The 16,626-nt window shown below is 40.3% G+C and overlaps 1 protein-coding gene across 1 annotated transcript in view; it reads left to right on the top strand.

Annotated features, from left to right (window-relative positions):
• The first annotated feature begins 2,270 nt into the window (after positions 1 to 2,270).
• Positions 2,271 to 16,626, top strand: part of MGAT4D (MGAT4 family member D) — a 51,090-nt gene continuing 36,734 nt past the window's right edge. The window contains exons 1-2 of the mRNA XM_005895836.1: positions 2,271 to 2,364; positions 12,963 to 13,121. Of these exons, the coding sequence (XP_005895898.1) occupies positions 2,271 to 2,364; positions 12,963 to 13,121 (253 nt within the window). The remainder of the gene's footprint in view (positions 2,365 to 12,962; positions 13,122 to 16,626) is intronic.

The raw sequence follows: 16,626 nt of genomic DNA, 5'->3' as shown, positions 1-16,626 counted from the left end.
AATGAAAGGCAGATACCTGATACACTAAAAGCATTCAGAGAAGTGGTCTGCTGTAGTCACATTTTGATTCATGAAGCACAGCAAACTTGAGACCTTGAGAGGTGGAAAGCAGTTGAACGGTCAGGGAGGAGACTGGGCATCCTGGACTGTGGGTAAATATCAAGAGAAAAGGCACAGAAACAGAAGCGTGAACATGACATGTTCAGGATAGAATTGAGTCTGGCAGGTCCTTAAGGCATGTAAGGGAATATCAGGAAATACTCTTGAGAAAGCAGAGAACAGCCTGATGGGTTGAACTTTATCACTAAGGAAGAATGGAGCTACTTAAATGAGACAATTGACACTAGAGAACTGGAAATCTACTGGAGTAAAAAGTGGACTGCAGAGTGTAGATACTACAGCGTGGCCAGCCTGAGTATCATCGTAAGAATATGGCTATTGGGGTAGTGTTAGAGCAACAGAAGTGCAGGTCTGGAAGATGAGACATTTCAAAGGAGGACTGTAAAGATTTATAAATTATGGGGCATAATGAAAAAGAGTAAATTGATCAGGAAAACTATGGTGACCTTGACAAAAGTCAAATGACTGTGGGAAGATAGCTAGCTTGGGGAAGAAGTTTGAACATCATCTTTCGGGACATCCAAGAAGTGCTGAGAAGACAGTTAATGAGACACTGGAGCTCAGGTAAGAGAACAATGAAACACTGATTTGGAAATTCCTTTGTGCTGGATAGGTGGGTTCTCCCACTTCAGTCTACTCTATATCTTTTCCCACCCTGCTTCGTATGTCGGGAGGAAGGGTCGTATAATATAGCATATAGTACATCAAGCTGAAGTTCCTTTTCTTTTGGTTCCCAGTAGAACTTAGCCAGTAGGAAGCACTGGCAAGAGACTGAAGGGATGGAGGAGAAGAAAGTAGAGGTATTTATTCCTCTGAGCTTCCTCTTTTGGCACCTGGGTAGATCACTGCTTAACTGAAGGCCACAACTTCTAGCCTTTCACTCATGAGTAAACGCACCTTAAATAGCATCCTCACGCTGGCTTGTGTTCTAATCTTTCTCCTGTCATGGGGCCAGAAATTAGCCCAATCAGTGGTGCAGTGCTGATTTGAAGTAGTAGTAGAATGATTGCTACCAGACACTGCCAGGGAATCCCAAATAAGAAGAGAGATCAGAGCAGAGAACCCAAAAAACAAACCACATTTAACCTGCCCAGAGAGTATAACCCTACTGATGTTCTCCTAGTGTTTCCCAGTTTGGGGTAAAAATCTGAGAAGCTGATACCTTAAACTTGGCTGAGCCCAGCCAATCTCTCTTGGGCTGTTGCTCATTGTATTTACAACTTTTTTGTTTTGTTTTGTTTTTTCCCCACAAAACTTGACTCTCTGCTCCTTTCTTTGGGGGGACGGGGTACCAAAATATTTTAAAATAAAGGTAAGGGGATTAAACTGAATGTCTAGTCTTGGTCACTCCCCACACAAAAATCTAAGCCTCCCAAGTCACTTGGGCACTTGACAGTTACTATTTAAGGCTGTGCTGTGTATGTGCTAAGCTGCTCAGTCCTCTGTCCATGGGATTCTCCAGGCAAGAATACTGGAGGGGGTTGGTGTGCCCTTCTGCAGGTGATCTTCCCAACCCAGGATCTAACCCTTGCCTCCCACATTGCAGGCAGATTCTGTACCACCTGAGTCACCAGGAAAGTCCATTTAAGGCTAGCAAATTCCAAGTAAAGACATATTTTCTTTAGGAAATTCTTGTCCATGTACAAAGTTTGTATGAGAAAAAAGGAACCGCTTCCAGCAGTGCAACTTGAAGCAAGTTGCTCAGCATATTAGGAAGATGATGTTATTTTCATTTTATACTTTTAAAAAAAGACTGAGATTTTGTGAGGACTTAATGAGGTCATGTATGCAAACTGTTTAGCCCAGAGTCTGGCTAAAGCGACATCTTACAGGACAATAAAGTTATTAAGCACTCACCTGGAGTGGGAGCTTTCGCATAGCTTATTTCATTTAAAAATCAGCAGCCCTGGCAAGCGGTTCAGGATAGAAGGCCAAAACTGCTGCTGGGGGAAGGGAGCTGGGTGCGTGTGTGGTGGGTGGGTGGGGGTTGGGGGAGCTAGGTTCCTTGCGACGCCGGGGAGGGGCGCAGCGGCGCGCGCCCCGGGGGGCAGGCACAGTGCGTGCCCATCCTTAGCCGGTGGCGGGGTGGTTGCTGTGTGCACTGCTGTTCTAGCCAAGGTGTGGGGGGCCGCCGCCGTCGAATCAGCACCATGAGGACCAGGCACGTGAACTTGCTCATCACGCTCATCGCTGTCGTGCTCTTCAGCTTCTCCTGCTTCTGCATTTCCAGGATGACTCAAACCAGTAAGCGGCGCCTGGCTTCTCCCGCCTTTTTTTCGGTTCTGGGGTTTCAGGGCTCCAAGATGACTGGAGCAGCCGTGTTGGAGAAAAGTGGGAAGATGTGGGAACATGATGGCTGTCTCTCGCTCTCATATTAGGGTCTTTCAGATGTGACCCCCACACCCCGCCACCACCACGCCCTTAAACGGCCAGCGGTTAAACTGTAAAGAGCGCCCCTGGCTCACCGGGTGGTCGTGACCCCTGCGGGGCGCGCGCGCTAATGGCAGGTCAGCGGGGTTCCCTGGTCCCCTCGCCTCTGCGGGCTGTTTTCCCCACAGAGGTTCAAGGGCCCCTTCCGAAGTGCCCTGCATTCCACACAGTTCGTCGTTCTTTTCCCCATCGTTTTGTTTTTTTTTTTTTTTTTTTTTTTTTTAATGTGAATATCTGACTTTAGGAACTCCTTTTACACAGCCAGCCTCTTTCCTCTTTCGTATTCTATCAAAATGTCAGTTTTGAGTCACACTTCAGGGCTCCCAAGCGTTTTTGGTTTTGTTTTGCTTAGGGATGAGGTGACGGGGAGAGAGACACTATGAATTTAGAGTACTGGTTTAGCACCTGATCTTTCTCAAATGAACCATGTGTGTTACCGCTTTGAAATGCACCAAGGTTTTTAGTTTACGGTTGTCTGTAGGGTTGCCGATTTAGCAAGTGAAAATGGAGGTTGTCCTGTTAAAGTTGAATCTCAGATGAACAATGAATGCATTAATTTGAAGTACAAAAACTGCATGGGATATATTTATACAGAAAATATTATAATTTGTCTGAAATTAAAAGTTAACTAGGTTTCCAGTATTTTTTTCTTTCAACTTTAATCCATAGTGAGCATATATATATATATATATATATATATATGAATTTTGAATTTAAGACTCAGGAAAACTGCAAATATATTAACTCAGCCTTCCAAGATTATTCTTATATATTAACTCCACCTTCCAAGGTTGTTTTTGGTTAAATTTTAATTCTTCTTATTAAACACATTTATGTATGACTCAGGGTGCACACTAAGTAATTTTGGTAGTAAGATGCTGGTTCAAGTTTGGAAGTGGCTTTAGTCCTATAATTAATGTTGATGTAATCTCACTAAAGTTAAAATTTTGTTTGTTTCCTAACGGTAAATTTTGTCATGTACATGCAATATCAACATTTTACCCCATTTGTTTGAAAAATCAGAAATGTATATTAATTTGATTTATACTGATCTTCAGTCATTTTATACATTTTTTCCTTCTTCATTGCCTGTAAAACACATTATCCAAATGTGTTTTTATTTATTTTAGAACAGTTAACAATGAGCACTTTCATAACAAAAAAATAGTTACTGGTAATTAGAAAGCAAAATAGAAACTTTGTTTTGTAGTAATTTTGGAAGATAATTTAAATTAGTAACCTCAGAAAGCATTTTAATACAGTTAGTATTCTTATAATGAAATGGTAGACTTTGACATACATACAATCATTTGGATGTTTTTTTTTTCCAGTTTTGTCCAGGAAAATGAAGTTTGATTCCTCAAAACGTCTATTAATAAATATTCCCATCATTTGTATGTTCAAGTTCAGAAAATGAGATATTGTTCTTGAGAATGCACTACTCTTAAGAGCAGATGAAACAGGTTTTTCATTTTCTAAGTATGTGTCTCTATGGAACCTAGCTCTAAAATAATTAGGAAGTCAATTGTAGCACTATAATAAGATGTTCTTACATCAACAGAAGAAAACACAGACTTCACTTAGTATTTGAAATAGTGGTTTTTATAGAACACCAAAAATGGTCCCTCTGTCTTTAAACCATGATTTATGGTTATAATTCTTATCAATGAAACTTTGGGAATACTTATTAGAAAAATAGTGACTACCTAGTGCTTTATTCTTCCCTTCTTAAAATTAATTTTTATGTGTAGATAACCTTTTAGTTTCTTTTTGAAAACTCCTAGCATTACTAATTCATTGGTTTGTTCAATAAATATGTACGTTCCATGAGGAGAGGAATTTTTTCCCTGTTTTTGCCTTTTTGCTTCACTGCTATATCCTCAAAATCTTGAAAAATGTCTGCATATAATAGGTATAGGGGCTTTCATCTCATTGATGTTAACTGCTCTCCTGAATTATGTGCTTATTTTTTCTTTGCTTTTTAGAATATAGTTTTCATCAATTTATACATGTCCCCTATACTATGCTGTTTAGTTTGCTTTGTTCCTGAGCTTTCTAAAACTCAAATCTGCTGACAGTCTTTATAGGCCCTTCTACATTCTTTGTCATGACCAAAACCAGTAGTCTGTTAGATGCCCTGGCCAGCTGTGTTCTCATTCCATCTTGCCGGTGGGAGGCATTTGTGCCAGAGGGTGCACGAAGGTGGTAGTCACTTTGCTTTTCGTGGTTCCTCTGCCAAACTACTAGCCCTCACTGGAGTGTAGGGGTTCAGGCAGCAGCAGCAGATCCAGTATTGTCAGGGATGACAGGCATGGGAGGTAGCTAGCAGATGGCCAGGGGCCCCTGCGGAGGCTGCATCACCCAATAAACACTTTCATGAAAGAGAATCTGGAATTGCTTATTTGCCTTACTTGGGCCTGAACCCATGTCTCCTGCACTGGTAGGTGGATTCTTCACCATTGAGCCACCAGGGAAGTCCCCAAGACTCCTCTTCTTTAACATCAAGGACTCAGCCAGTGAAAAGCCACAGACTCTTTGTTTACCGTGGCCCTCCCTACTTCCTTTTCCTCTCTATTAAAGAGTACTTCTTCCTTTGCTGTGCAGGGACTTAGCATATGGCTCACCATGGTTGTGGACTCTGAATTGCAATTCTCTGCTGATACCGAATAAACTCATTTTTTTTTTTTTCTGGAGAAATAACCAGTGATCTATTTGTTTTAGGTCATCAATACTCTTTGTAATGTTAAAATATTTCCCCATAAAACTAGGGCATAGAGGAACCACTCATAGGGAGTTTAAAGAGCATGGTACATAGTATAATTTGATTATTGCAAAGCATACATGGAGGGGTGTAATCTGAAATGTATTCACCATTTTAACTACCTCAAATATTCTTTCTTTGAAACCACAATGGGTATACAAATAAGTGAATAATAAGTTTAAAATGGACCAATACTTAAACTTAATGCTGTTTCTCCTTCTTTTCCTTACTGACTGAATCACTTGCTTTTCCCTCACTATTCATACTATTTTATACTTATGTATTTATGTTGTTGTTTTCTTAGTCTAGAATACCCTTCCCTCTCTTTGCTATATGCAAAATTAAACACATTCTTCAAATTTTCTAATATTCCCTCTTCTCTGAAACTTTTTCCACTTCCCTCCCCGACTCTTCAGTCCTCCTTAAGAATTAGTCATTAAAAAAAAAAAAAGAATCATTCTTGCCTTCCTTTCCCTGTAGCACTCAATGATAATTCCATTTTAACAATTAATTTATAATTAGTTGTTTAAATATATGCTCTTTTCCCCAACCAGAGCACCCTGATTGTCAGTTATTTAGGGCAGGAACCTGGCTTTATTTGTGTTTATTTACCTATCACATAGCACAGTGAATGGTACATGGTAAATATTAAATGGAAGAAAGTATGACTATATCAGCTTGCTTCTCATTACTGGAAATGTTTGGTGAGTGAAATAAGATGGAAAAGTCAGATTGTGGCTATATCGTATCAGACTTCCTATATTAGATAGGGCTCCCTGGTGGCTCAGCTGATAAAGAATCTGCCTGCAATGCAGGAGACCCCAGTTTGATCCCTGGGTTGAGAAAATCCCCTGGAGAATGGAAAGGCTACCCACTCCAGTATTTTGGCCTGGAGAATTCCTTGGACTGTATAGCACCAAAGAATTGATGCTTTTGAATTGTGCTGAAGAATACTCTTGAGAGTCCCTTGGACTGCAACGAGATCAAACCAGTCAATCCTATAGGAAATCAACGCTGAATATCCATTGGAAGGACTGATGCTGAAGCTGAAGCTCCAACACTTTGGCCACCTAATGTGAAGAGCCTCTGATGTTGGGAAAGATTGAAGGTGAAAAGAGAAGGGAGTAGCAGAAGATGAGAAAGTTAGATAGCATCACTGACTCAAGGGACATGAGTTTGAGCAAAAATTTCAGGAGACAGTGGAGGGCAGAGGAGCCTGGCATGCTGCAGTTCATGGGGTGGCAAAGAGTCAGACATGACTTAGTGACTGAACAACAACAATTTAAATTTAGTAACAGAAACAGTGCAAATTCTTTCTCAATTAAGCAAATTTTGTCGTTAAGACTGCATTTACTGTAACTATCAAAATTTAGCATCTGAATGTCTTCCCTGGTGGCTCAGACAGTAAAGTGTCTATCTACAATGTGGGAGACCTGGGTTTGATCCCTGGGTCTGGAAGTTCCCTGGAGAAGGAAATGGCAACCCACTCTAGTACTCTTGCCTAGAAAATCCCATGGATGGAGGAGCCTGGTGTCCATGGGGACACAACTGAGCGACTTCACTTTCTTTCACTTTCTTTAAGGTGTATTGTAAAAGTATAAAATATGCACAGGATTTAGAATACTGAGCACAAAAGAATGCAAACTATTCCATTAATTGTCAATACTTTTGTGTTGATTACATGTTGAGAAATATTTTAGATGTATTGGATTAAATTTTCTATGCTATTTATAAAACTTTTTTCTTTTTAATTTTTTTCAATGTGGCTACTAGAAAGTTTTAAATTACAAATGTGACTTGCATCTTACTGTTCCTGGGGAGCAGTGCCTTGGACCTCTGCTGTACCTCTGCTGTGAGGAGCAAAGTCAGTGGTACTAAGGATTTTACCTGGACTCTTCTTATGGGTGAAGTCACTTTTGCCTAGTGTACGCAGGGAGTGATATTTGTTTTCACAATTTCACCTCAGTTAACTCAAAACATCAAATTATTCAAACTTTTGCAAAGTAATTTTGTAATGGCTCTTCCTCTAAATATGTAACTGAATATGCAGTAACATAAATGTTTTAAATAGAAGAATTATCAGGTAAGAATATACAAGGAGCAGATCCAAGAGTAGATATTATATCCTTTAATATTTCTGTATGGTTGTTTCTAAAACTACTCTTTCCTCTGGAGAAAACTCTTTAATTTACCAAATTAATCCCTCAAGGACTGACTTACATTGTGGAAGTATAGATATGTTGCATCATCCATGACTCCAAACACAGTATCCATTTTGCAAAGAGTATATTACCCTGGGAATCCCAATGACGGGATTATCTTGGTTAAACCCACATCCATTGTAAACAGTTTAAGCATCCTCAAATAGTATCCACTCTGTGAATATTCAAGATTTATCTGGATAGTGGCAGTTCTTTTGATCAAAGCATAATTCACTTTTAGAGTCACTCAAATTAGTTCCTATGCTGGCCAGTCCATTTATACATTAATTTGTTCATTCATTCATTCAGCATGTATTTGTGGAAGTGCTATGTGGCAGTCACTGTTTCAGGCATAGAGAATTTAATACTTAAAAAATCCAAAGTTCTTGCACTTCTCAAGCTTTCATTCTATGGAGCTCTAGAGAGAGACATAAAAACAGTGAATAATAACAGTTAATAGGAATAATAAACAGGAGTAGGAAGTCAATGATAAGTGATTTGAGGGGGAAAAAAAAAGGACAAGGGGAGAAAGGGATGTGCTATTTCATGAAGGATGTTAGGGTAAGCTGCTCAGAGGAGGCAGCATTTTAGCAGAAAACTGAATGAAATTAGGGAGCTCTGGCCACTCAGTATCTGCAGATGAGCTGAGAAAATTTGCAGGAGTCAAAGTGTAAGGTGGGGAGAGTGGTTTGCATGAGTAACAGCATGGAGGCCAGTGTGTCTGGAGCTGCTCCCCAGAATCAGGTGGGAGGGACGGGGATGAGGCCAGAGAGGGAGCCAAGGCCGACATGCAGGGCTCCGACCTGGTGAAGATTTGGCTCTTTGTCTGAGTGTGATGAGAAATCTCTGACGGGTTTGGAGCAGGCAAATGGCATTACCCAACCTTTGCCACAGGCTACATATATGTATATTCTTGTTTATAAAAGGCAGACAAGTGAAAAAATATTAAATGTTTCTGTCCAGATATATCACCATTACTTTTATACCTTTGTATTTTACCTTAATTTAAAAAAAAATTCCTCTGGAATTTATTGTCTTCCATGGGGTGAATTCTCTTTTATTCCACCTCAACTGACAGCCAATTTCTACGCTTTCCTTGCTAATTAAAATATAAAATTTCCCCATATTCTTGTGTTTCTAATAGTTTTCTTATGTATTTTGATATTTGACTATGTAACATAAAGAATTTGTTTGTATCATAGATTATGATGAACACATAAGCCTTTTTCAGTGTAAAACGAGCCACTTTAACTTACTGCATTTTCCCCTGTGTGATTGTTTTTGACATTTTATACTGAAGCAAAGGGAAAAAAGTAAGCACAAGTCTAGAGCTATGTAAAGCTAAACACGTAGGGTGGTTCTCTTTAAGCAGTGAAATTACAATGGATTTTTTCCTTTTCTGTGCCTTTTTCTAAAATGCAAACCTATGTATTGCTCCTCTGCGAAGATGTTTCCATATTTCAGCAAAGTGGCCAAGACTGGAGACCACTTGGTGCCCTCATGCTCTCTGTGCCGTGTGTTTGCCACACATTTGGATGCCTCAGGAGCATCACGACTACTTCTGCCCCACTACTTTTCCCATTTCCCAATGCAGATTGAATACCAGGTTAGAAATCTAGGGTCAGGTTGGAATCCTGAGAGGGATTCTGTTCTCTTCTCTCGGAGCAGGCAATGGCCCCCCACTCCAGTACTCTTGCCTGGAAAATCCCATGGATGGAGGAGCCTGGTAGGCTGCAGTCCATGGGGTCGCTAGGAGTCGGACACGACTGAGCAACTTCACTTTCACTTTTCACTTTCATGCACTGGAGAAGGAAATGGCAACCCACTCCAGTGTTCTTGCCTGGAGAATCCCAGGGATGGGGGAACCTGGTGGGCTGCCATCTGTGGGGTCGCACAGAGTCGGACACGACTTAAGCGACTTAGCAACAGCAGCATTCTCTTCTCTATCAGTTGAAAGTGAAAGTGAAAGGCGCTCAGTCATGTCCCACTCATTGCAACCCCATGGACTGTACAGTCCATGGAATTCTCTAGGCCAGAATACTGGAGTGAGTAGCCTTTCCCTTCTCCAGGGGATCTTCCCAACTCAGGGATCAAACCCAGGTCTTCCAAATTGCGGGCAGATTCTTTACCAGCTGAGCCACAAGGGAAGCCCAAGAATACTGGAATGGATAGCCTTTCCCTTTTCCAATGGATCTTCCTGATCCAGAAATTGAACCAGGGTCTCCTGTATTGCAGGCGATTCTTTACCAACTGAGCTATCAGGGAAGCCCCTCTATCAGTTAAGTCTTTGCAATAAAAGTTCTCAGATATTTATCATATCCATCTCCTACTTCCTAATCCTTTGTGCTTTGCTGCTGCTGCTGCTAAGTCACTTCAGTCGTGTCCGACTCTGTGCGACCCCATAGACGGCAGCCCACCAAGCTCCCCCGTCCCTGGGATTCTCCAGGCAAGAACACTGGAGTGGGTTGCCATTTCCTTCTCCAATGCATGAAAGTGAAAAGTGAAAGTGAAGTCGCTCAGTCGTGCCCGACTCTTAGCGACCCCATGGACTGCAGCCTACCAGGCTCCTCTGTCCATGGGATTTTCCAGGCAAGAGTACTGGAGTGGGTTGCCATCGCCTTCTCCCTTTGTGCCCTGGTTTATTCTTTATCATCTCTCACTTGAAACTAATATCACTATAGGTTCCTAACTGATAGTTTCTCTGGCATTAGTTTTGCTTTCCTGAAACAATCTTCAATGGGGTCATCAGAATGATCTTTCTAAAACTATTAGGTAGTGATTACCTAATAGTCTTCAGTGATGCTTCACAATTGAGATAGTTGTTCCTATGATAGTCTGTAGTGGTGTTCTAAGATGTATAAAGTTACCCAAAGAAAAACGAGTGATTCCATTATCTTTATATTAAAACAAATATGTGCTGTGGAATGGGCTACAAAATTTGCCCACATTTTAAAGAAATGTTACAGAAATTCCATGAATGTTGTGGGCATTTCAAGTTATACAACCCCCTGTGTCCCTTTTCTTCAAATTCACTGCCATTAGAGGTGTTTTATTTTTTTTTAATATATATTTTTTGGCTAAGTTGCATGGCATGTGGGATCTTAGTTCTCTACTGGGGATCAAACCCATGCCCCTTGTATTAGAAGTTTGGAGTCTTAACCACTGGACCACCAGGGAAGTCCTCTAGAGGTTTTATAGAAGAAAGGTTTGAGAAACACTGGTTCATATGAAAAAGTTCAAGCTCCTTATCATAGCTTGTCAAAAAGACCAGTATAATGAGATCCTTTTTTACCTTCACTATGAATTTTCCCTGTCTTGTCCTGAAATAATGAACAGCTTCTGGGTTTGTAGAGACTGTATTTTTGAATGCCTCGTTGCCTTTTCACACTGCTTTCCAACAGAGTACCTTTCCCTGTTTCCTTGACTGTCTAATAACTCGAGCTCCTTCAAGAGTCAGTGAGCGATCTCATCCTTCAGAATCCTTCCCCAGCCTGCTCTCCCCTCCCATCCCTAACCGTCTCACTGCTCTCTGTGCATACTATTGGCATTGCATGCCAGGGGTTGGACTTGTTCTCCGCCCATATTTCCTTAAGGGGGTATCTTTCATTTCACCCTCCTAGAGAGGGCATTTGAAAGGGAACCCTTGGAACTTCACCCAGCAGCTCATTACATTTCTCAGAATACTGAGGATTCTCCTGAATAGTGAGATTGTTCAGACCTAGCATCAGTGGGCCAGATTAACAACGTGGCAGAATTGCTTCCTTAAAAAGCCAACTTGGGCCATCTCTGGCTTGTCCTCTTATAGTAACTGTCTGAAAGAAGGAATGGGCTTCCTGTCTACTCTTTGCTCCTGAGTAGTAGGCACACGTGGCAAGTCATCCGCTCTGTGGATGTGGCCTGACTGTTGTCCACCTCCTGTTTCAGGAGTGAGGCGAGAGCAGGGGTAACTTGGGTGGGCAAATAGGACATCCCAGCGCATTGTGCAGTATCCCATTGTCAGAGCCGCGAATAAAGCTCACAGTCCCTGTTTGGAACTGATATTATCAACGTGTGTGCTTAGTTAGTTAAAACCTAAGGAGAAGAGAGTCTATAATATCAGAAATTTCAGTCACTAATTTAGTTCTATCAATCAGCCTATAAACTTCCTGAAAGCCAGAACTGACCATCTCTATTTTATATTTCCATGGACAAGGAGTACTTGACAAATAAAAGGTGTTTAATTTTTTATTTCTTAATTTTTTTGTGTGATTATAGACATAATGAAAATGATTTTAGGAACAAAAAATTTTGTGAAAATAAGAAATAAAAAGTGATTCAACAAACCAAAGGTTGTATATTAACAAAATATAAACTTGTACACTTTTTTTTACTATATTAATGTACTTTCTTTGCTAAACGGAAATAATCATTTGCACCTGAAGGAACAAAGGCTAACAGAAATTAAGTAGCTTGCCCAGTGTCACACAAATATTGGGCCATGAGAGCCACCAGAACTCTTAAAAGGTATTCTGTAATTTATTTAGGATACTTCCATCCCTGGGCATTATGGTTGTTTTCAGTTTTCTCACGGTGATAAATAATGCTGCTTATGTTGAATATCCTTAGAGCCAAATCTGTGTACATATTTCTGGTCATTTTCTTCAGAAAAATTCCTAGAAGTGAATTTTTTGCCTTTACTTGCTTTTCCCTCTAAGTTCAAATCTAATACATGCACAAAATGGAAAATTTGGAAAATACAGAAAAGCACAAAATAATAAAGCAAAAACTATTGATAATCTCCCCTTCTAGATATTACCATTTTTAACACTTCATTCTTTTTATGTATACATGTACATACATATTATATGTATATAGCACTATATGAGCTTCTCTGGTAACTCAGCTGGTAAAGAATCCGCCTGCATTGCAGGAGACCTGGGTTTGATCCCTGGGTTGGGAAGATCCCCTGCAGGAGGGCATGGCAAGCCACTCTAGTATTCTTGTCTGGAGAACCCCATGGACAGAGGAGCCTGGCGGGCTACAGTTCATGGGGTCACAAGAGTCAGACACGATTGAGCGACTAAGCACAGCACAGCACTATATATGTTGTTACTGTTCAGTAGTTAAGTCGTGTTTGGCTCTTTTGTGATTCCATGAAGCCTGCCAGGCTCCTCTGTCCATGAGTTCTCCAGACAAGAACACTGGGGTGGGTTGTCATTTCTTTCTCCAGGGACTATATACATATACACATACATATAAATGTAGTGTTATATATAACTGTATTGAAGTATATACTTTACATTTTGTTATAGAAAATTGTATGATATTGCCTAGGATCGAAACTGCGTCTCTTATGTCTCCTGCGTTGGCAGGTGGGTTCTTTACCACTGGCACCTCCTAGGAAGCCCATATATTATAGAAAATTATATGATATTGCTACATGTATAAATATCTACATGTTTTCTTTGTAGGTAATCAATTAACTAATTGTAGAAACCATATTTCGGAGTTTAAGGAAAGTATACTACGCTTAAAAAACAAAACAGAAAGAAATCGCCAAGAGTTGCTTAATGCCTTCAAGGAAATGAAACTTGACATTTCAGAGAAAGAACATGATGCACAAAACGCAGGTTTGCATTGTTTTTGTTTTGTGTATGGTGGTTTGTTGTGTAATGTTTTGTGTTTGGAAATTTAGATTTTATGCTTTCTGATTTTAGGGCATTTGTTTCCAGTAGATATAACTAAATCAGTACTCATTCTTTTACTATGAAATATGCAAAAGTACGGTGAGAGACCTCACTGATAAATTTCCTCTCACCTGTACCTCGAAAATGGTCCTCTTCTAGTTTCTGTCTCTGTGAACGGTGCCGCCATCCGTGATCCATCTGACAGAAGCAGCCAGAAACCTGCACATCCTCTCTGAATCCTTCCTCTTCCTCTAGCATACTTCTCCCATGACTGTCAGTGAGCAGTCCTATTGATTCATAATCCTGTATATCTCACAAATCTATCCACATTTTTCTGTCACCATCTCTACTACCCGAATCAGGCTCCTTTCATGCTTCATCTGAATGACTGCTAACATCTTTTTTCCCCTTTTCTCTCTCCATTCTTGTCCCCACCTGTTTATGCTCACGTTAGCCAAAGTGAAGGCTACACTGTCCTGCAAATCAACTTTCCTTGGCTCTCCATTTCTTCAGGATGAAAAGTTCTGCCTCCTGCTTCCCCTTCTGTAATCCAGTACCTCCCCTGAACTCAGCCCCTGGCAGCCGCTGATCAATTCTTCATAGTTTTCCATTTTCCAGAATGCCATACAAATGGAATCACACAGTGTATAACCTTTATGGACTCTTTGACTTAGCATAGATTCATCCAAGTTGTTATGCGACCGATTGTTTGTTGCCTTTTAGTTACTTAGTAATATTCCACTGTATGGATGTGCAGTGGAGAGTTTGTTTCACCAATTAAGAGACATTTGGATTGTTTTTCACGTTTCTTTGTTTTTTGGTGATTGCAACTACCTGTTGTCATAAGCATTCGTGTACAGATTTTTTTGTATGAAGATAATTTTCCTTTCTTTAAGATAAATATCTAGGATTGATGGGCATATGATAGGTGGATGTTTAACATTATAAGAAACTGCCAAGATGTTTATCAGAGTGGTTGTGTCATTTTGGATCAATGTATGAGAGTCACAGTCACTCCAGTTAATTATAGCCTTTCTGGTGTCATGGCCTCTCATAGTTTTAAGGTGTATTTCTCTGGTGACTAATGATGTTGAACTTTTTTATGTGCTCCTTGGCCCTCCATGTATCTTCTTTGATGAGATTCCTATTCAGATTTTTACACATTTCTAATTGAGTAGTTTTTTCTTGTTGTTGAGTTTTGAATATTAAAAAGCATATTAAAAAGCAGAAACGTTACTTTGCCAATAAAGGTCCATATAGTCAAAGCTATGGTTTTTCCAGTAGTTATGTATGGATGTGAGAGTTGGACTACAAAGAAAGCATCAAGAAAGTTGATATTTTGAACTGTGTGGTGTTGGAGAAGACTCTTGAGAGTCCCTTGGACAGCAAGAAGATCAAAACAGTCAATCCTAGAGGAAATCAGTCCTGAATATTCATTGTAAGGACTGATGTTGAAGCTGAAGCTCCGAAACTTTGGCCACCTGATGCAAAGAACTGACTCGTTGGAAAAGACCCTGATGCTGGGAGAGATTGAAGTCAGGAGGAGAAGGGGATGACAGAGAATGAGGTGGTTGGATGGCATCACCCACTTGATGAACATGAGTTTGAGCAAGCTCTGGGAGTTGGTGATGGACAGGGAAGCCTGGCGTGCTGCAGTTCATGGGGTCACAAAGAATAGGATACAACTGAGTGACTGAACTGAACTGTTGAGTTCTGAGAGTTGTAGATATCCTGGATACATATCTCATGAATGTGTGATTTGGAAATATTTTCTCCCAGGCTGTGATTTGTCTTATTTTCTTTGTGGTGTCCTTCAGAAAGCAAACATTTTTAATTTTGATAAAGTTGAGTTTTCCTTTTTATGTATTATGCCTTTGATGTTGTATCTAAGAACTCTTTATCTAACTCAGGGTCATAAAGATTTTCTTTTTTTTTTAATTTATCATTTTAGATTTTACATTTAGGTCTATGAAAGTTTTGAGTTTATTTCTATAAATGGCATGAAGTATAGGTAAAGTTTCAGTTTTTAGTCAGTTCAGTTCATTCGCTCAGTCGTTTCCGACTCTTTGCGACTCCACGGAATGCAACACACCAGGCCTCCCTGTCCATCACCAACTCCTGGAGTTTATTCAAATTCATGTCCCTTGAGTTGGTGATGCCATCCAACCATCTCATCCTCTGTTGTCCCCTTCTCCTCCTGCCTTCAATCTTTCCCAGCATCAGGGTCTTTTCAAATGAGTCAGCTCTTCGCATCAGGTGGCCAAAGTATTGGAGTTCCAGCTTCAACGGCAGTCCTTCCAATAAATATTCAGGACTGATTTCTTTTCAGATAGACTGGTTGGATCTCCTTGCAGCCCAAGGGACTCTTAAGAGTCTTCTCCAACACCACATTCAAACACCACAGTTTTTATTATTAGAGTATAATTGCTTTACAAAGTTGTGTTCGTTTCAGTTGTATAATGAAATGTATCAGCTATATGTATACATGTATCCCCTTCCCCTTGGACCTCTCTCCCTCCCCTCCTCCCACCCACTGAGGTCATCACGGAGCACCGAGCTGAGCTTCCTGTGCTATACCGCAGCCTCCCCCTAGGTATCTATTTTACACATGAGTGGAAGACCAAATAGACATCTCTCCAAAGGAGATGTACATGTCCAAGAAGCACATGAAAAGATGCTCAACATCACTAATTATTAGAGAAATGCAAGGTTCAGTCTTTTTCATGTGAATGTCTAAGTGTTTTAGAATCATATATCAAAAAGGTTTTTCTTTCTGCAATTACCTGTACATCTTCTTCAAAAATCAGTTGGCCATATTTGTGTGGATCTATGTCTGTATCTCTGTTGTTCCATAGGTCTGTGTATCTGTTTGTTCTGTAGTACTCCACTGCCTTGATTACTGTAGTATGTATTATGAATTAAATTGGGTACTGTACGTCCTTCAACTTTGTTCTTCTTTTTCAGAATGATGGGGCAAATTTGAATGAGTGGAGTCATTAAATGTTGAGAGGCTTGAAAATAAAGTTATAAAAATACAGGCTTTGATGATGTGATGTTAAAGTGGTAGAGCAGGCCAGTTAGAGCATGTTTCAGTTCTACTTCCTTCGTTTGGAACCGTCTGTTCTGTTAGCCTCTGGTTGTGTCACTCATAGTGTTAGATTTTCATTAAATACCTTGAAAATAAATGGGCTTCCCTGGTGGCTCAGATGGTAAAGAATCCTCCTGTAATGCAGGAGACTGGGTTTGATTTCTGGGTTGGGAAGATCCCCTGGAGAAGGGGATGGCAACCCACTCCAGTATTCTTGCCTGGAGAATTCCATGGATAGAGGAGCCTGGTGAGCTACAGTCCATGGGGTCACAAAGAGTCAGACATGACTGAGTGACTAACACTTTCACTTTAAAATAAACATGAATCAATAATCTTTGAGCTGTATTTTATAGCCTTACG

This window comes from Bos mutus, chromosome 17, assembly GCF_027580195.1.
Source record: "Bos mutus isolate GX-2022 chromosome 17, NWIPB_WYAK_1.1, whole genome shotgun sequence".
In the NCBI taxonomy this organism is placed as follows: Eukaryota; Metazoa; Chordata; class Mammalia; order Artiodactyla; family Bovidae; genus Bos; species Bos mutus.
The sequence above is the reverse complement of the archived record's forward strand: the minus strand, read 5'-3'. Positions and strand labels throughout refer to the sequence as shown.